At 36.3% G+C, this 21,142-nt stretch overlaps 1 protein-coding gene across 2 annotated transcripts in view; it reads left to right on the top strand.

Annotated features, from left to right (window-relative positions):
• The window catches only part of Apool (apolipoprotein O like), a 67,471-nt gene that overhangs the window by 24,905 nt on the left and 21,424 nt on the right, over positions 1-21,142 (top strand). For both annotated transcript variants that reach the window (XM_070040120.1, XM_070040121.1), the window contains exons 2-3: positions 11,837-11,941; positions 20,135-20,254. In XM_070040120.1, the coding sequence (XP_069896221.1) occupies positions 11,837-11,941; positions 20,135-20,254 (225 nt within the window). The remainder of the gene's footprint in view (positions 1-11,836; positions 11,942-20,134; positions 20,255-21,142) is intronic.

The following is a 21,142-nucleotide window of genomic DNA, read 5'->3' as shown; positions in this document are numbered from 1 at the left end:
AATGCTAATGAATCAATACAATGTATTAAATAAGGTGTCTTGAATCAGAAATGAACAAGAAACAAGGTTATATATCGATTGGTTGATGAAAATGAAACCAATGAATTATATGAAGCTAACCCTGCATTTTCCCCAGGAGCACTGGTTCACAGTCACATTCTAGAACATAACTATCCCAAATAACAAGGACCAACTATATTTTTTATAGAAACACAATTATAGTCTTGTGAGAATTGGAGAGTTATATGATGTAAATTTTTAGTCTTGCTATTTGTAAATCTCTGTATGTCAATCTCTAGGATCTGTTATCTTTTGGATGAAGTCAGTTTTATCTCAATGATATTAAATATGCCATTTATAATTTTAGACTTACATCATTATATAGTTGTAAATTGTTTTAAATTATGGATTCTTGTTTGTGTGAAAGCTAGATCATCTCTAGTGCTACTTAATTAATGAAAACCTTATGAAGCTAAGCTTTTTAATACCCTCAAACTCTTATTCCTAAAAAAAAATCTTACCTGAATTTCTTTTTTCTTTTTAAGTTTTTTTATTGTGAAAATGATGTACAGAGGGGTTACAGTTATATGACTAAGGTAATGAGTACATTTCTTATCAAGCATTGTTGCCTCCTCCTTTGTTTTTCCCCAACCATCCCTTCCCTCCTACTTCCACAATTACACCCCCCCCCCAAATTGTAAAGTTCATTGTTCAACAGTGTCTTCTTGTACATCTCATTGTTACAATGAGTCAACATGTATCCCTATATAAACATTTTGTTTTTTTCCGTCCCCTCCCCACATTATACCAACATCAAATAAAGTGAAAACAGGAGTTATACCGTGGGGGAGGAACATACAAAGCAACAAAAAAAAATCAAATGTACCTTATAAATATGTTAGAATCAATAACAAGAAAGAAAAAACCACTTGTGTCCCTATCTTGGGGTTCATTTTGCTTAACATCATCTTATCTGGTCATATGTACATAGCTTTTGACCTGTTCTGCTTGTCCAAGACATATGCTAGTTATTGCAAATAAGGGAAACCATGCGACCTATGTTTCTTTGGGCCTGGCTTACTTCACTTAATATAATTTTTTCCAAGTCTTTCCATTTCCTAACAAATGGGGGAATGTCATTCTTTCTGATGGAGGCATAGAATTCCATTATATATGTATATATATATATGTATTATATATGTTATATATATAATATATATCACATTTTCTTGATCCATTCATCTACTGAGAGGTATCTGGGTTGGCTCCATATCTTAGCTATGGTAACTAATGCTGCCATAAACATAGTTGTTCTGGTAGCTTTAGTATGGTCTTGTTTGTGATCATTTAGGTAAATGCCCAGAAGTGGGATTACTGGGTCATAGGGGAGCTCTATGTGGAGTCTTTTGAGGAACCTCCATACTGCTTTCCAAAGTGGTTGAAGAAGTTTACATTCCCACCAACAATGCAGTAGGGTTCCCTACTGGCCACATCCCTTCCAGCATCTGTTGTTATTAGAGTTCTTGATTATAGCCATTCTAACTGGGGTTAGGTGGTATCTCAATGTTGTTTTGATTTGCATTTCTTTTATGGCTAGGGAGGTTGAGCATCTTTTCATATGTCTTGGCCATCCTTCTTTCCTCTTCAAAGAAGTTTCTCTGCCCACTTATTTATTGGGCAGTTGTTTCTTTGGAGATTTGTTGTTGGGTGATTTAATTTTTTCAGTTCCAAGTATATTTTAGATATGAGACCCTTATCCGTTGTATAGCTAGTGAAGATCTTCTCCCAATCCGTGGCCTTTCTGTTGATCTTGCTAGCTATGTCTTTTGCCATGCAGAAGCTCTGCAGCTTCATGCAATCACATTTGTCCAACCTTTCTTTGATTTGTTGTGTTTCTATGGTCTCTATTGAGAAAATTTTGGCCTGTGCCAAGGAGACCTAGGGTTTCTCCAACTCTGTCTTGTAATGTTTTCAGGGTGTCTGCTTTGACTCCAAGGTCTTTGATCCATTTGTAGTTGATTCTGGTGCAGGGTGATATATAAGGATCTAGCTTTAGTTTTCTACAAGTAGTTAACCAATTTTGCCAGCACCATTTACTGAAGAGGCTGTCTTTCATTCTATTTTTTTAGCTCTCTTATCGAAGATTAGATGGCTATGGGTCTGAGTGTTCATTTCTGGGTCTTCAGTTCTACACCATTGGACCTGAGGTCTGTTCTTGTGCCAGTACCAAGCTGATTTGAATACTGTGGGTTTGTAGTAAAGTTTGAAGGTTGATATTGATATACCTCCAGTACTGTTCTTTCTGCTAAGGATTGTTTATGCTATTTGGGGTATTTTATTGCTCCATATGAATTTTTGTATTACTTCTTCTATTTCCTTGAATGAGGTTGGAATATTGATAGGTATCACACTGAATTTGTAGATAGCCTTGGGAAGTATTGACATTTTCACGATGTTAGCCCTTCTGATCCAGGAACATGGGAGGCTTTTCCACTTTCTAAGTTCTGCTTTGATTTCCTTTTTTAAAAGCTTTTTAAAGTTTTCATCACAGAGGTCATTCACTTCTTTGGTTAAGTTAATTCCTAGGTATTTTATTTTTTGTGGGGCTATTACAAATGGGGTTGCTTTCCTGATTTCAGCTGCCCTCTTCTCATTGTTGGCATACAGAAAAGCCATTGATTTTTGAGTGTTAATTTTATGCTCTCCTACTTTGCCAAATTTTCAAATCAACTCTAGGAATTTGGGAGTGGAGTCCGTGGGATTCTTTAAATACAATATCATATTATCTGCGAAGAGGGAGAGGTTTACTTCATTTTTCCCTATTTGGATCCCCTTATGTTTGCATCTTGTCTTATTGTTGTAACTACATATTCTAATATTAATTGAAGAGAAGTAGAGAGAATGGACAACCGTGTCTCATTCCCGAGTTTAGAGGGAATGGCTTTAGTTTTTCACCATTAAGTATAATGCTGGCTGCAGGTTTGTCATATACAGCCTTTACTATATTGAGGAATGTACTATGGATTCCTATTTTTTCCAGAGCGTTCATCATAAAGGGGTGATGGATCTTTTAAAATGCTTTTTCTACATCTATTGAGATAACCATGTAGTTCTTATCCTTGCTCTTGTTGATATGATGAATTATATTAATTGATTTGTGTATATTGAACCAGCTTTGCATTCCTGAAATGAATCCTGTTTCATCATGTATGATTTTTTTTGATGAAATGTTGAAGTCGATTGGCCAAAATTTTGTGGAGAAATTTTGCATCAATGTTCATCGTAGAAATGGGCCTATAGTTCTCTTTCTTTGATGAGTCCCTGTCTGGTTTGGGGATAAGGGTTATGATGGCTTTATAGAAATAATTTGGTAGTGAACTTCCTCTTTCAATTTTATTGAAGAGTTGGAGGAGTATTGATGTGAATTCTGCTTTGAAGGCCTTGTAAAATTCTCCTGTAAATCCATCCCATTCTGGGCTTTTTTAGATGGCAGGTCTCTTATTGCTGTTTCTGTTTTGATGATTGATATAGGTCCTTTAATTTGGTTTAATTCACCTTGGTATAGTTTTGGCATGTCAATACTTGCTAGGAAATCATCCATTTCTTCCAGATTCTCAAACTTATTAGCATAAAGGTTTGAGACGTATTCCCTTATAATGTTCTGAATATTGGTTGTTTCTCTGGGGAAGTTTCCATTCTCACCTCTGAGTTGGTTTATATGGGTGTGTTCTCTTCTTTTTCTGAAAAGATTTGCTAAAGATCTGTCAATTTTGTTAATTTTTTCGAAGCACCAACTCTTTGTTTTGTTGATTCCTTCTATGTTTTTTTTAAAAAATTCTGATGTGTTTAATTCTGATTTAATTTTAATTATTTCTTTCCCTCTACTGGATTGGGGTTTAGCTTGCTGCTCTTTTTCAAGGAGGTTCAGATCTCTCATTAAATTGCTGGTTTCAGATCTCTCCAATTTGTTGATGTAGTAACTCAGAGCTATGAACTTGCCTCTGAGTACTGCCTTTGCTGTGTCCCAGAGGAGCTGGTAATTTGTGTGCTCATTTTTGTTGAATATAATGAACATTTGAATTTCCTTTCTAATCTCTTCCATGACCAGTGGTGATTCAACAGTGTGTTGTTCAGTCTCAATGTGTTATAGGACTTTCTTTGGTGGCCTTTGTTGTTGAGTTCTAATTTTATTCCCTTGTGGTCTGAGAGAATGCAGGGCATAACTTCAATGTTTCTGAATTTGGACGAGTTTGCTTTGTGACCTAAAATGAGGTCTGTTTTGGAAAATGTTCCACATGCTGCTGAGAAAATCGTGTATTCTGATGTTACTGGGTGAAATATTCAATAAATGTCTGTTAAAACTAGTTGATCTATGTAGTCATTTAGATCTGCAGTTTCTCTGTTGAGTTTTTCTGAGTTGATCTATCTAATGGGGATAGTGGTGTGTTAAAGTCCCCGACAATTAATGTCTTTGGATCTATGTGAGATTTGAGGTAAAATAGTGTTTCTTGGATAAATTTGGGTGCTCCTTTGTTTGGTGAATAAATACTTAGAATTGTAATATCTTCCTGAAGGAGAGATCCCTTAATTAGTATGTAGTGATCTTGTTTATCTCTTTGTTTTAATTTGTAGTCTATTTTTTCTGATATTAGGAATGCAACTCCCGCCTCCTTATGGGGGCGGTTTGCTTGGTATATTTTATTCCAGCCTTTCACTTTCAGAATATGTTTGTTTTTATGGGCAAGGTGTGACTCTTGAAGGCAGCTGATAGAAGTATCTTGATTTTTAATCCAACTAGACAGTCTGTGTTGCTTGTTTGAGAGTTAAGTCCATTAATATTGAGAGCTAGGAGTAAAGGGTGTTCGGTAGTTCCTGCCATGGTATCCACTTTCTTGGGGGCTGTGACAACTAGGTTCTTCTCATGCTTCTTGGATTCTGAGTTTGGGGGTGGTTTCTTGGCCTTTATTGTGGCCTTGTTGGTTTTCTATGTGCAGGACATCTTTAAATATCTTTTGTAAGGCTGGTTTGGTGGAGATATATTGTTTCAGTTTTTCTTTGCTATGGAAGTTTTTTATTTGACCTTCCATTATGAGGAGAGTTTATCTGGGTACAGTATTCTTGGTTGATAATTGTTTGTCTTTAGGGCCTGGCATACATAATTCCAGGCTCTTCTTGCTTTAACTTTCTCTGCTGGGAATCTGAGGTTAATCTTATTGGTTTCCTTTTATATGTAATTGGTCTTTTCTTCTTGACAGCTTTAAATATCCTTTCCTTGGTCTGAATTATCCTGTGCTATTATAATGTGACAGTTGGATGTCCTGTTCTGGTCTGGTCTATTTGCGGTTCTAAAAGCTTCTTGTTTCTGAATAGGCCTATCCTTTTGCATGTTTCGGAAGTTCTCTGCTAGGATCCTGTTAAATAAATTTTCCAGACCATTAACTTCTGTCTCTAAGTGCCCTTCTATACCCATTATCCTCAGATTAGGCCTTCTGATGCTGTCTTCCAGATATTGAATAGATCTATCAATAGATATCTATCTATCTTGGATTTGTCTTGAATAGTTGTATGTTTTTTCTCTATAGTATCTAGGCTGTCTTCAATCCCTGAGATTCGATCTTCTGCATGGTCTAACCTGCTGTCAAGATTTTCTACTTTGTTTTTTATTTCCTTTCTTTCTAAATGGTCAGCTTTGATGGCTTCAAATTCTTTGTTGGAGCTTTGTTTTAGATCTTGTATGAAGTTCTTTACTTCCTTAATTTGGTGTTCAGTGTTTATTCTCAAATCACTTAGTTGATTGGTTATGGTTCCCTTGTGTTCCCTGTCCTTCTGACAGGCTCCATTCAACATTCCTTTGTGGTCTCTGTGGATTCCTTCAGTTGTCTGTTTATAGATTCCATGAATGTCCCTATTGATCTTTGTTTATTCTCATCCTCTTCATGCAAGTCCTGTATTACTCTTTGATTAGTTTCCTCATGCTCACACAATTCCTGTAGTTCTCTTTGACTGTTCTTAACGTGCTAATGCAATTCCTGTCTTTCTCTTTGACTGTTCTCAGCCTGCTCACGCAATTCCTGTATTAATTTTTAGTAGCTTCCTCACGCTCAGATTTCTGTATTAATTTTTGGTTAGCCTCATCATGCTCGTGAAGTTCCTCTATTAATCTTTGGTTAGCCTTGTTTCACTCTGTATCAAGCTCACACTGAGTCCTTTGCAGGTTTTCAGTCTTTTCATTCACCATGTTTACTAGTAGTGCTTGTAGAGATTTTTGGAAACTTTCCTCTGTATTATTCATTAACTGTTCTCTCACCTGATTATCATGAGTGGGAGTTGATATACCTGGACTTGCCATTTTTCTTGTGTTTTGCCCATTTGGTATTAAAGTAACACCAATTTTGTGCTACAACACTATTTTAGGCAAGCATCAACCAGAGTCCTGAGTTGCACAGTCAAAATGGCTGCAGATACAATCTAGTTCAACAGATACAATCTATTCAACATAAAAGAACTATGGATTCATGGGCTAAGAACATCAATGATGGATTCAAAAGACCAGAAACTAATAGGTTTAGGGAGAATTGTGGGGAAAAATAGTATTAGAGGGATGTGGAGAAGTAAAAGGAAGGAGTGAATTTTTAACCAGATCCTAATCTCAGAGAAGAAATGGATAGAACAGAAAGGAAGGACAGAGATAAATAAACAAGAAAAATGAAAAAAAAATTTAAATTTAAAAACACCTAAAAATTATGCAATTACAAAGAAATGATATTGGGAGAAAAAAAAGGATAGGATGAGAAGACAGAGATAAAAAGAAAAAAAGAAAAAAAATTAAATGGAATACGTAAAAATTATATAGTTATAAAGATATAATACTACTATTAAGGAAATTAAGCCTAAGAGGTTGTGAATTGAGTAATAAATTTCTGAAAATGGGCCAAAAAGTTAAAAGAGATTTTTAAACACACACACACACACACACACACACACACACACACACACACACACACACACACACACACTCCTAAAATAAAAATTATGAAGGAAAAAAACATTTAAAAAAATTTTAAAGTTAGTTAGAAAAAAGAGTTCTTTTATTTTTGGGGGGGAGGAAGGGGAAGAACTTGTATCTCCTCTGTGTCTCTAACCAGTCTCTTGGTGGAGTCTCTGGTCTGCCTGTAGTATTTGGTTTTCCTGTGGCTTGATTGGTTTTTCAAATCAGTTTGTGTGAGCAGGTAGAAAGAAGCTCTACCTTCCCAGGTCTTTGTGATCCTCGTCCCAGACTAGTACAGTGGGAGGTAGATCTGCTTTGAGTATCAAAAAAGAGGGAGATGGCTCTTTCCTCTAGCTTGGAGTTTCTGTGATGAGGCTAGGTTGTGGGTAGGGTTGAGGCCTATCAGTAATCAGTAGCATTTCCCTGAGACACTCACAGAGCCCAGCCTGGAGCCATTCTCAGGGTTTCTGTTTACTCAGTTTCAATTGTTTGTCTTTTACCCCTCCTGCTGTCTAGGCTGCAGTAGGGAGGGGCAGACTCTGGCTCTATTTACCCAGTGAAGAAAGTCACTGCTTTGGGGGCAGTGCTGCCTCTGTCTGGGAAGGGCAACTTTCCCATGGGTGGAGCTCAGCCTGGCAGGTCAGGTCAGGTTCCTATGACTTGTGGAATGGCTCCTATTGTTTTTTTCCAAGGCCTGAATTGGAGCTAGCTGCACTGCTGGGGCCTTTGTCATTATCAAAGATGGAGATCTTCTCTGGTGGTGGGGGAGGTGCTACCTTCCCACTGCTGTTCCATGAGAAGGGGTGAAGATGTCTTGAGGGTACTCATGCAAGCCTCTTGGTTCCTGGGCCGTCCCTGGTCTGCGATCAGCAGGATGAAGATTTCTGCTCCTTATCAGTTTTTGCTGGTGGTGAGTAGAATCCACTTGCACATGTTTGTCCTGGTCTCTCTCTGTTGATACGGTGGCCACTGTCATGGTGCCATTGGTATACTTGTGTGATTCTCTAGACTAGGACTGTTCACTGGAACACTAAGACCGCTTTCTATGTGAGAGCTTGTTTAGCCTCCAGCTTCTCCTCCACCATCTTCTTCTCTCACTCTTACCTAAATTTCTAAAGTCAGAGTTTACATTATTTCTTTAAAGAGATAGTGAAACTTTGCAAGATATCTAAGGTCTCTAATTGCATATTCTTTGCTTTTGTTTCTTACAAATCTTTAAATGTGTGTTTATTTTTTATTTGTTTGTTGTTCATGAGGCTTGAACTCCAGGCCTGGGTGCTGTCCTGGAGCTCTTTTGCTCAAAGCTAGCGCTCTACCACTTTGAGCCACAGCACCATTTCCAGTATTTTTGAGTAATTAATTGAAGAGGAGAGTTTCATGGTGACTTTTTTCCCCTGGCTGGTTTCAAATCACAATCCTCACATCTCAGCCTCCTGAGTAGCTAGGATTACAGTCATGAACCCACCTGCACCTAGCTAAATGTGTTTTTAAAACATTCTTAGCTCATGATCCAGTCCAGAGTTAACTCAGTGCTATAATCTACCAATCTGGATTCTGTGCTGAAGTGAGTGCCATTAGCAATTGCTCTTTAGATAGTAATGCTTGCTTGGCTGTAGTAACCCAGAGTTGAAAAGTCCTTGTCTCTGTCTCTGATTTTCATTTGTTATTGGAATTTTCATTGTACTTTTTATGGAATATAGTGTTACAATGTCATACATGTAAACAATTTGTAATAGAAGTTAAAGATAATGCCTTCTTTTCTTAGAAATCTTAGCTTTTTTTGTTGTTTAGAGGAAATAAGCATGGTGGGTTTTTGTGGTTATTATAGTCCTCATGAGAGCCTGATTAACATCAAATACATGTGAGAAGAAAAACAGTGAATAAGCCCAGGCTCTTAACTTCTCTACTCAGAAATCAGAAGGGATAGAAAGCTGTAATTAATTGCCTATTTGCCAAGCACAGACTATTTTATATAACTCCTTATCTAGTCCTCATGATAATCATAAACAGAAAAGCATGAACACTTTTTCAGATACATAAACCTAAGACCTAATTGAATCAGCCCTGCCCACTAGAATTTTCTGTAATTATGGAATTATATTGTAGCTATCTTTGCTCTATGTTATTGCTGTTGAGAAAGTGGAGTGGGGGTAATGTAACTAAATTTTTATTTAACTCTAATTAAATGTACTTTCAGTTTGAACAAGTATATGTGACTACTGACCACCATACTGAACAGCAAATCTGAGATCTTAAGCAACATGCCTAATTTTAATTAATAACTTTCATAACTGTGCTTAAAAACCAGGTCTGTGCAATTCCTAAGTTCATATTTTTTTCCTATCATGCCACATTTCCCTATCAGTAAAAGTCAGAGTGTCTGAGAAAATAAAAAGAATGGGGAGAGGCTAACCCTACTGACTACATGCTGAAACTGTTAGGTTATAGAAAAATTGTTCATACATTAGCATATTTCAATAGTGTTTTTCTAGGGCTGGAAGTGAGGCTCAGCAGTATCAGACCAGCCTAGCAAATATGAAGCCCTGGCTTTATACTCCAAGTAATGCAAAATAAAAAGTTTCCTTGTTCCATTTACACACAAAGAGGTATCCATGTATGTATTATATGTATTCCCTTCTACCTCTTTGCTGTGCTTTTTAGTTTCATGTAATTCTTTTTTGTTAATCCTTCCTCTTATTTGCTAAGCTACTGAAGTTCTATTAAGGAAGTTCTTGACTATGCCAATAATTTCTATTGTTTTTGTCTGTTATTTCCTGTAGTAAATTCAATGTTTTGGGTTTTACATTAAGATCCTTGATCTACCTTGAATTATATTAGTACAGAGTAAAAGATAGGGGTCCAGTTTGTCTTGTGTATGTGGATGTCTAGTTTATCTAGAACCATTTGTTGAAGAGGCTCTTTTCACCAATTTACATTTTGGGTTCCTTTACAAAAAATCAGATGGCTATTGCTGGGTGGAATTGCTTCTCAGTCTTCTAATCTGTTCCATTGGTCTTTAGGTGTGTTATAGTGCTTTTATAATGTTTTTGTTACTATGTGTTTATAGTATAATTTGAAGTGTAATATTATAATAAGTCCAGCATTGGTTTTTTTGCTCCATTGCTTTGGCTATTCGGAATCATTTTGCTTTCATATTAATTTTGTCATTTTTTTCTTTTTATGAATAATGACACTTGTAGTATAGTGATTTTCAAATTATTGATTTATTGATCCATGATTAAGTTTATTCCTTAGGATTATATTCTGAGGCCCTCTGGTAGCTATCAGAGAAAGAGCTGGAGAAGAGGGGGGGGGAGGGAGAAAGAGTGATCAAATCAAAGCAGTCACTGCTGCATTTCTAGATAGAACAGGAGTTACTCAGGTAGCATAGCTAGAGCATTTGATCAGATAATAAAATCATGATGCATACTTACTCCTGGTACCTGAAAGGTGACCCATGTCTCAGGCCTGCCTGCTATGGCTTTTCCATGGCAACATTTTTCCTTTTCCACTTAGGCTGCTAGTTTATTGTTTCTTTTAGAACATATGAAACAAAAGCGTGAGCTCAGCTGGTACCTTGCTATGTATTTTATTTTATTTTATTTGTCTTGGGATAAAAAGCTTGACCCCAGATGATTTGTGTCTAGCAGCTTCATGCTTGCTTTCCTTTTGGTCTGTGTGAGGGTGAGGGACTCGGATATCTTGGAGTGGCTTCATCTATTCACAAGCCCATGGTTATGTATTAAGCCTTATGTGAAGATTCTGTGAAGTTTTCTCAGGAATCAAATGTATCTGCATCCTACCCTGGGGTTGGTTGAACAGTGGCCCTCAGGAAGTAGTGCTGGCTGTAGACAAGTTTACCCACTTGTTTGTAAGGATCTGGGCAAGAGGGGTCTTTGCCTGATTCACTGCAGGATTTCTTCAGAAGACACATATTTGCCTCCTCCTACTGGGCAGACCTATGCAACAACTCTCAAGATCGAAACCATTTGGGTTCACAGGCTTTCTCCTCTGTCAATAACCCCTCCCCACAGGACACTGGGACAAAGAATGAACCAGAATCTGACTGGTTGTCCAGGCAAGGTTTGCCTACCTGCACCCACTTCTCTGTGCTTATATTTTTGATTAGTGACTCTTGACATAAGCAATGAATGAATAAATGAACAAATTTTATTACTTATTTTTTTATATTAATGTGACTAGAATTCAGAGCTAAGGCACTGTCCCTAGCCTTTTTTTTTTTTTGTCAAGGCTAGCACTCTACCACTTGAGTCACAGTTTCTTTTCCTGATCTTTTGGTTGCTAATTGGAGATAAGAGTCTCGTGAACTTTCCTGCCTCGGCTAGTTTCTAACCACAATTCTCAGATCTAAGCCTCCTGAGTAGCTAGGATTAAAGGTATGAGCGACTCGTGCACTACTTAATTATTTATTTTTAAAGGGACCAAGTAAAGTATATTTGGAGAGGTAGGGGCATATCCAAGGCTCAATTTTGTCTCCCTGTTTCAATATTATATCAATTTCTCTATTATGTTCTACCTATCTCTTATTGTAGACAGTCACCTCCAATTATACCTTTGGTTCATGACACACTAGGGAAATACTGTCTGTCATCTTGATACTCCAAAATAGACTATTAGCAATCAGAAAAAAAAAAATATATATATAGTTCTGTCATCCAGTAGAAGGTAATTTTCAGAATTATATTTAAAAATGAGTAAAGTATTTAATATTGCACTGGTTTTTAATTATTTAAAGGAAAGCACTAGTGTTCCTGAGATGCATTCAAAATTTACCAGGAAATGAAAATGAAGATTTTTCACAAAGTCTTTTTGATGTATCTTTCTCAGATGGGAAAACTGACAACCATGCCTGCAGGTCTGCTATATGCATCTATAAGTGTGCATGCAGCTAAAGAAGAGGAACCCAAAAAGCAGTTCGTAAGACCAGAGCAGGTAATTTGCCTACAAATGTTTGTGAATGTTGTTTTGCATAATGTAAAAGCTATGAAGTGGGTTTTTTAAGTTACCTCTTTATCCAAAATATATTTTGTCTTATGTACATTGTATAAGTAGAAAGAGTTATGTTTTCTCAAAATAAGTAGTATATCTGATGCAAACATTTAGTATATTTCTAATTTCAATTAAAATAATTGATTATTTTTCTTCATGACTAGTTAACAAGTAGTACAAAGTCTTAGAACTTCTGCTCTGCTTGCTTGCTTGCATGCTTTTTCTTTTTGGTCTGGACCAGGGCTTTGGTCTCTTGCTTGGCTTTTTACTCACACCTGTCACTCTACTTACTTAAACCACTCCAATTTTGTTGGTTAATTGGAGGTAGAGTTTCACAGAATGTTTTGTCTAGGCTAACTTTAAACCACGTAATCCTCAGATCTCAGCCTCCTGAACAGTGAGGATTATAGGTGTTTACCACCTGTGCACAGTAATCTGTTTCTTTTTTAGAATTTTTTATGTTTTTCTTAATATATACTGTTTTTTGTAAAGATATAGTACAGTGAGGTTACAGTTACATGAGTAAGGTAATGAGTCCATTTCCTATTAAGCATTTTTATACCCTCCTTTATTTTTTCCCTACCATCACTTTCCTCCCCACCTCCTCAACTCCTCCCCTCCCTCAAAGTTGTAAAGTTTGTTTTCAACGTATTGTCGGGTACATCTCATTGTTATAATGGGTCATCCTGTATCCTTATTTCAGCATTTTGTTATTTCCCTTCCCCTTCCCAAATTAGAAAAATGTATATACAAGATGCAGGGCACCACAGTCAAATACAGTGACAACAGGGGTTGTACCATGGGGGAAGAACATACAAAGAAACAAAAAAAATCACATAGTATATTATAAGCATATTAAAAAAAACAGCAACAAAGATAAAACCTCTTGTGTCCCTATCTTTGGGTTCATTTCGCTTAGCATCAGGTTATATGGTGATATGTACATAGCTTTTGACCTGTTCTGTTTGTCCTAGACATATGCTAGTTATTGCAGATAGGGGAAACCATGGGACCTGTGTTTCTTTGAGACTGGCTTACTTCATGTAATATAATTTTTTCCAAGTCTTACCATTTCCTAACAAATGGGAAAGTGTCATTCTTTGTGATGGGGGCATAGAATTCCGTTGTATATATTTACCATATTTTCTTACAACTTTGGGGGAGGAGGGGGGAGAAGGAGTTGGGGGGGAAGAGGGGTAGTGCAATGGGAGGGCAGGGCTGGCTTTGAACAGTACACAGTGATCATACTGTCTTTTTATGTTTATTTTAGTGCTCAATGTAAATTATGCTCATAATCAGTCTTTGGCCATGACATAAAGAACCTGAAGTTTTCTAAAATGTCTTAAACTCTTAGGCTGTGTCTTTTGCTAGTCTCTACTTACTCATTTGGATTCTTTGGACTTTGTCACCTGCATAATTATACGTGTTTAAATTTCCTTTTTTTTTTTTTTTTTTTGGTCTGGCTGACTTACAGTGCCAGCTTGTTGAATAGTAAATGTGATTACTGATTCTTTTCACTATTGTGCTATAGGTCTTTCAGCCTTGAATCACACTTAACACTTAGCTACATATATAGCAAGTTATTCTTCTGTAAGATGGACCTGCACCTAAACTCTGAGTCAATCATTAAGTAATTTGAAATCATTGGTCCGATTTTTTTTTGTCAGAGATGGGGCTGGAACTCAGGGCCTGAGCACTGTCCCTGAGCTCTTTTTTGCTCAAGGCTAGCACTTTGAACCACAGAGCCACTTTCTGTTTTTGAGTTGTTGATTGGAGAGCAGAGTCTCATGGGGACCTTTCTGCTGGGGTCGGCTTCCAACTGTGATCCTCAGATTTCAGCCTCCTGCATAGCTAGGATTATAGGTGTGAGCCACCAGTGCCAAGCTGATCAGAATTCTTAAGAGCAACATAAATATTCTGTTGTGCTACCATAAAAAATTCATAAACTTTTACAAATTTCAAATATTTCATGATTTTACAATTAAAATGGAACCATCTCATGCTATTTTAAGTGTATATACACATATAAATCCTATAAATTGTTTTCCTAGGATGAATTTCTAGAAGCAGAATTTGTAGGTCACAAAGCACAAAAATGAGATGTACAAGTCGTTATGTCGAAAAACGAATTTTACAACTTTGGTGGTGGGGGGGAGAAGATGGGAAGGGGTGGGAAGGGGAAACAAAGGAGGAGATAGGAAGGGATGGGAAGGGGAAACAAAGGAGGAGGCAACAATGCTTGATAAGAAATGTACTCATTGCCTTGCCCATGTAATTGTAACCCCTCTATATGGTATTTTCACAATTAAAAAAAAGCACAAAAAAGACATACTGATACACTAACATGAACAGTAGTAATATTCATATATTTAGCAGTAACAACAAAATAATCATTTCCCAATCTGAGGTGCCACTCTAAATGGTGGATGATTTTAGTCATTTTCATTAGCAACCTACAATAGACTGACTTATCTACACGCTTACTCTCAGTGTTCTTTCTTCTTATTAATCTTAGGTGTTTTTAAGCCTTTCTATATATATGCATTTGTAGGTGGGTAGCTTGAAATGAAAGTGAAGAAATAACTAGCATTTCCCCTAATAGCTGAATTTACATATTTAAGAAGTAAATTAGAATGTATTTTCTGTATTATAGAAGCACCATATTCCTGGCTATTTATTGCATTCCCTACTACATTTTAAATAGAACTTAATTGGATTACTTATTAAACCAAGCTGGTTGACAATCAGCTACATGCTAGGGACTATTTATAAGTTGGGATCCAACAGAGGAATTTATGAAGAGATAAAAATGTGGTTTACATGTAGCATTTCCAAGTACTTTATGATACAAGGTGAGCTATCCCTGTTAAATCTGTTTATAATACAACCTCTACTTAATGAAAAGAAAACCAGAATACTTAATGAAAGAGGTGTTATGGCTTATTTGAATCTTTTAGTAAGTTTGTAGCTAACCACAAAATCCTTTTCTTAGTTCAGCTCATCTTATTAAACATCATTATAAAAAATGTCAATATGCTTCTGCCCTATTAAGTGCCATCTCATGAACATAATTAAATCTCCCTTTGAGAAAATTCTGCAAGGCCACAGGGTAACCATTTGTGAACTGTGAAATTTACAATATTCAGGTCTATATAATAACTGGTACTTCGGCTGCATATATACAACCTGCCATAAATATCTCTGGTTGCTTTCTTAAATTTTTCAATGACGTGGATTTGACCATTTTTTTGTACCAAGAAGTAACTGAGAAGAAAATTATTGACTTAAGAATTGTAGTTACTTTGGTTCAATTTAATTCTAAATGAGGATTTTATACCTAACAGAATCATAATTTGTAAGTACAGACAGATTGCATTTATACAGTAAGTGGCATTTAAGTTGAAAGCCTCCAGTACTTAGTGAGAATGCTCTTCTGCCAATGGAGACTATGGTAACATCCCATGTGCTGGTTCCTAAAATAGTCACAGGAGAATTAATATCCTTTTAAAATAAATAACTATGCTTGAATGTCCATGCCTTAGAAAGAAAATAGTTTAAAGCATTGGTTCTTAACCATTCTGACCTCTTGGTGAATCTGATAAAGCTTTAGATAGTCTTCCTAAAAATGCATGTGAATAATTTTATTTATAATAGACCACATTTAAAGAACTTCTTTAAAAAATTTGTAATCTAATGTATAATGGGGCACAAATTCAGACTCAGAAGATTCGTGTGGGATAGAAGAAAGAATAAAAGCATATAAGAACTGAGCATTGGGGCTGGGAAGGTGGCTCAGTGGTAAAGCGCTTGCCTTGCATGCCTGAGGCCCTGGGTTCAATTCCCCAGCACCACATAAGCAATAAGAAAAAAGCCTGAAGTGGCACTATGGCTCAAGTGGTAGAGCGCTAGCCTTGAGCTGAAGAGCTGAGGGATAGCGCCCAGGCCCAGAGTTCAGGCCCCATGACCGGACCCCCCAAAAAAAAAAAAGAAGAAGAAGAACTGAGCATTGTGGTAAACACTCATCCCAGCACAGAGGAAGCTGAGACAGGAGGATCGCTAATTCAAAGACAGCCTAGAATACATTGATCATGTCTCAAAACACAAGGGGAATTCAGGAAAGCAACTCCCTTTGTAATAACCCCACAAAAAATTAAATACCTAGGAATTAACTAAAGTGCAGGAGCTCTATGATGAAAACTTTAAAATCCTGAAAAAGGAAATCAAAGCAGAACTTAGAAAGTGGCAAAACCTCTAATGTTCTGGATTGGAAGGATCAACATTGTGAAAATGGCAATACTTCCCAAGGCTATCTTCAAATTCAATGCAATACCTATCAATATTCCAACCTCATTTTTCAATGAAATAGAAGAAACAATCCAAAAATTCATATGAAACAAAAAATTCATATGAAAAGACCCCAAATAGCAAAAACGATCCTTAACAGAAAGAAGTGCTGGAAGAATATCAATACCAAATTTCAACTCTACTACAAAGCCATACTAAATCAAAACAGCTTGGTACTGGCACAAGAAGGGACCTCAGGACCAATGGAATACAATTGAAAACCCAGAAATGAACCCACAGACCTATAGCCACCTAATCTTCGATAATGGAGCTAAAAAACAATAGAATGGAAGAAAGACAGCCTCTTCAGTAAATGGTGCTGGCAAAATTGGTTAAATTCCTGTATAAAACTAAAGCTAGGGGACTGGGAAGGTGGCTCAGTGGTAGAGTGCTAGTCTTGAGCTGAAGAGCTGAGGTACAGCGCCCAGGCCTAGAGTTCAGGCCCCAAAACTGGACCCCCCCCCCAAAAAAAAAGAAAAAAGAAAAGTAAAGCTAGATCCTTATATATCACCCTGCACCAGAATCAACTCCAAATGGATCAAATTGTCCTCGAAGACAAAGCAGACACCCTGAAAACATTACAGGAAGAAATTGGAGAAACTCTGGTCTCCTTGGCACAGGCCAAAATTTTCTCAGTAGAGACCCAGAAATACAACAAATCAAAGAAAGGTTGGACAAATGGGATTGCATGAAGCTGCAGAGCTTCTCCATAGCAAAGGACATAGCTAGCAAGATCAATAGAAAACCCACAGATTGGGAGAAGATCTTCACTAGCCATACAACAGACAAGGGCCTCATATCTAAAATATGCTTGGAACTCAAAAAATTAAATCCCCCAACAACAAATTGTCAAAGAAGCAACTGCCTGATAAATAAGTGGGCTAAAAACTTACAGAGAAATTTCTCTGAAGAGGAAATAAGAATGGCCAATAGACATATGAAGAAATGCTCAACCTCTCTAGCCATAAAAAATGCAAATCAAAAGAACATTGAGATACCACCCCACCCCAGTTAGAATGGCTATAATCAAGAACTCTAATAACAACAGATGCTGGAGGGGATGTGGCCAGAAGGGAACCCTACTTCATTGTTGGTGGGAGTGTAAACTTGTTCAACCACTTTGGAAAGCAGTATGGAAGTTCCTCAAAAGACTCCACATAGACCTCCCCTATAACACAGCAATCCCACTTTTGGGCATTTACCCAAATGATCACAAACAAGACCATGCTAAAGTTAACAACACAACTATGTTTATTGCAGCATTATTTACCATAGCTAAGATATAGAACCAACCCAGATGCCCCTCCATAGATGAATGGATCAAGAAAATATGATATATATACATATATATGTACACACACACACACACACAATGGATTCTGTGCCTCCATCAAAAAAGAATGTCATTGCCCATTTGTTAGAAAACGGAAAGACTTGGAAAAAATTATATTAAGTGAAGTAAGCCAGGCCCAAAGAAACATAGGTCCTATGGTTTCCCTTATTTGCAATAACTAGTATATGTCTAGGACAAGCAGAAAAGGTCAAAAGCTATGTACATATGACCAGATAAGATGATAAGTAAAATGAACACCAAGATAGGGACACAAATGTTTCTTTCTTGCTATTGTTTTTAACATATTTATAATGTACCATGTGATTTTTTTGTTGCTTTGTATGTTCCTCTCCCATGGTATAATGCCTGTATTTCATGTTGGTGCCCTGCATCTTCTATATACACTTCTCTAATTTGGGAAGGGGAAGGGAAAAAACAAAATTCTTAAATAGGGATACAGTTTGATCCATTGTAACAATGATATGAACAAGACACTATGTTGAAAAATGAACTTTACAATTTAGGCGGGGGGAGGGGGGGAGTGTAGTTGTGGAGGTGAGAGGGAAGGGAGGGTAGGGGAAAACAAAGGAGAAGGTAACAGTGCTTGGTAGGAAATGTACTCATTACCTTGTTCATGTAACTGTAACGCCTCTGTGCAGTATTTTTACTATAAAAATGTATTAAAAAACAAAACACAAGGGGCTGGGGGTATGACTCAGTGATAGGGCACTTGCTTAGCAGGGACAAGGCCCAAGTTTGATTCCCCAGCACAACAATTAAGAGAAACACTTAATGATAAAGCTTGAAATTGAGATATAAAGAATGGACACACTGATGACATGATGGACAAGCTTTTAAAAAAATTTATTTATCCCTAATGTAGGCTGTCTTCATAGGAAAGAAAATTTTGTGACCTACCAGACATCATGTGGTATTTTTTTCTGTGTGTATATCACTTTTAATATAGAATATAAATGTATGGCTATTCTAATTACATAGAGTTGCCAAATGGGTGAATTTATATCTAAGCATTAATCCAAAATGAGAAACAATAAATACATAAGTAAATAAATAACCAAACAAAATGAGAAACATGCAACTGAAAAGTTTTACCACACCAATACTGTCTTAGATTTAACTTATTTTTTCTTAAATGAATGGGTAAAATTTATGTATTTACTTTATACAACACAGTGTTTTGAGGTGTATATATACTTTGTGGATTGACAAAATCTAGGTAAAATCTGCTTTATCTCATATAATTATATAGTTTTTTGTTCTGTAAATACCTTACATCCAATTTCTTAATATTTTTCAAGAATACAGTTATTTTTTTTTTTGCCAGTATTGGAAGTTGAACTCAGAGCCCAGGCACTGTCCCTTACCTTTTTTGCTCAAGGCTTGCACTGTACCATTTGAGCCATAGCTCTATTTCCAACTTTTTGGTGGTTAATTGGTGATAAGATAAATTGCTGCTTTGGCTGCTTTGAGCCAGAATGATCAGATCTTAGCTTCCTGTGTAGCTTGTATTATAGTTGTGAACTACCAGTGCCTGTCTTAGAATACTATATATTCTTAACTATTACCTTGATTCTCAAGTATGTCTTTATCAAACTTAGAAATATGCTGTACCTGAGCATAACAGAAAGGAAAACAATGCTTAAATAAATGAGTCTACCTAATTATTTTTCATAATGCTTTTGTGTTTTCTAAAATATTGACTACAGTCAAAAATGTTTATTGGATATGTGAAAAGTGCAAATAACAATAGTAACACAATGATAAACAACCAGGTATCTTTTTAAGTGAAAAGAAAAACAATGACATCTCTTGTGTTCCCATTCTATTCCATTCTAAGGAAACCATTGTTCTAATATATTATTTCCTTTTTTTAACTTTATAATTTTATCTTGTTTATGTTGCTAAGCAACCTGGGACTTTTAGTTTTATATACTTGAATTGTTTGTTGATGAAAACATACTTGTATGCAATTTTCTGTATTTTACTTTCTTTGCTTAACCTTATATTCCAGAAATTCACCCACATTTTTCCATGTTGTTATAATTTTTATATTTCCCCTAATTCATAATACTCCACTGCATGGATATAACCCAGTTTAATTATCCATTCTCCTGTTGGTAGACATTTGATTTGTTTCTGGATTTTTGTAATTAAAGTTTTTCCTTGAATATTATTCTGCATATCTTTGGGTACACAAGAATGATGATTTCTCTATAGCTAGGATTAAAACTACTGGCTCACACCACATGTGGCATCACTGGTTTTATGGCCTCATAATAATATTTCTAACTAGTTCACTACATCTTCCTGAAATTTAAGATTTTATCAGCACATTTATTCACTCTTAGGAGGAAGGTTGATTGTAATTCCTGTTCTGCCAAACTGCTGGGAAAGACAGTGTGTTTTGTATTTTTGACTTGAATTTTTCTTGTCTCTAGCTCCCTATATATACTGCACCACCTCTTCAGTCTAAATATGTTCATGAACAACCTGGTTATTTACAAATGGGCTTTGCATCCATCCGTACTACAACACTTTCTTACTTTGGCTGGTGCAAGGTAAGTCTCTTATTTGTTTTTCTTTTTCTTTTATTCTTCATGTTTTAAAAGTATCTTCATGGGACCTATGTTTCCATGAAGATACTTTAAAAAAAAGAAGATATATGTCTGGGGCAAGCAGAAAATGTCAAAAGCTGTGTACATATGACCAGATAAGTTGATGTTAAGGGAAATGAACCCCAAGATAGAGACACAAGTGGTTTTTTCCTTTCCTTCTGTTGTTTCTGACGTATTTATAATGTACCATGTGATTTTTTTTTGTTTCTTTGAATGTTCCTCCCCCACAGTATAACCCTTGTTTTCACTGTATTTGATGTTGGTACCCTGCATCTTGTATATACACTTAATCTAATTTGGGGAGAGGAAGGGAAAAAACAAATGCTTAAATAAGGATACAGGTTGACCCATTGTAACAATGAGATGCTCAGGACATTATATTGAAAAATGAACTTTATAATTTAGGTGGGAAGGGAGGGAGTGTAATTGTGCAAGTAGGAGGGAAGGGATGGTAGGGGAAAAACAAAGGAGGAGGTAACAATGCTTGATAGGAAATGTACTCATTACCTTTTTCATGTAATTGTAACCCCTCTGTACAGTATTTTTATAATAAAAATGTATTTTAAAAAGTATCTCCAAATAGTTGTACAAAGTGGTTTCAATTCAACATGACAATTTGTGAGTACAATGCATCTTGACTAATAGTGCTTGATCAGAGATTTCTTATTGTTCTAGTAACCTATTCATTGATTTAAAAAACTACCCATGCATTTAATGGCTTGAAACAACAGTGATTATATTATGTCTCATGACACTGCATTAGGAATCTGAGCAGAATTCAGACAGGTGAATCTTCCATTGCATGTAATATTAACAGTAGATACTCCATGT

This window comes from Dipodomys merriami, unplaced genomic scaffold (assembly GCF_024711535.1).
Source record: "Dipodomys merriami isolate MVZ:Mamm:240054 unplaced genomic scaffold, mDipMer1.0.p SCAF_3, whole genome shotgun sequence".
NCBI classification, from domain to species: Eukaryota; Metazoa; Chordata; class Mammalia; order Rodentia; family Heteromyidae; genus Dipodomys; species Dipodomys merriami.
Note: the sequence above shows the minus strand (reverse complement) of the source record. Positions and strands in the feature narration are given on the sequence as shown.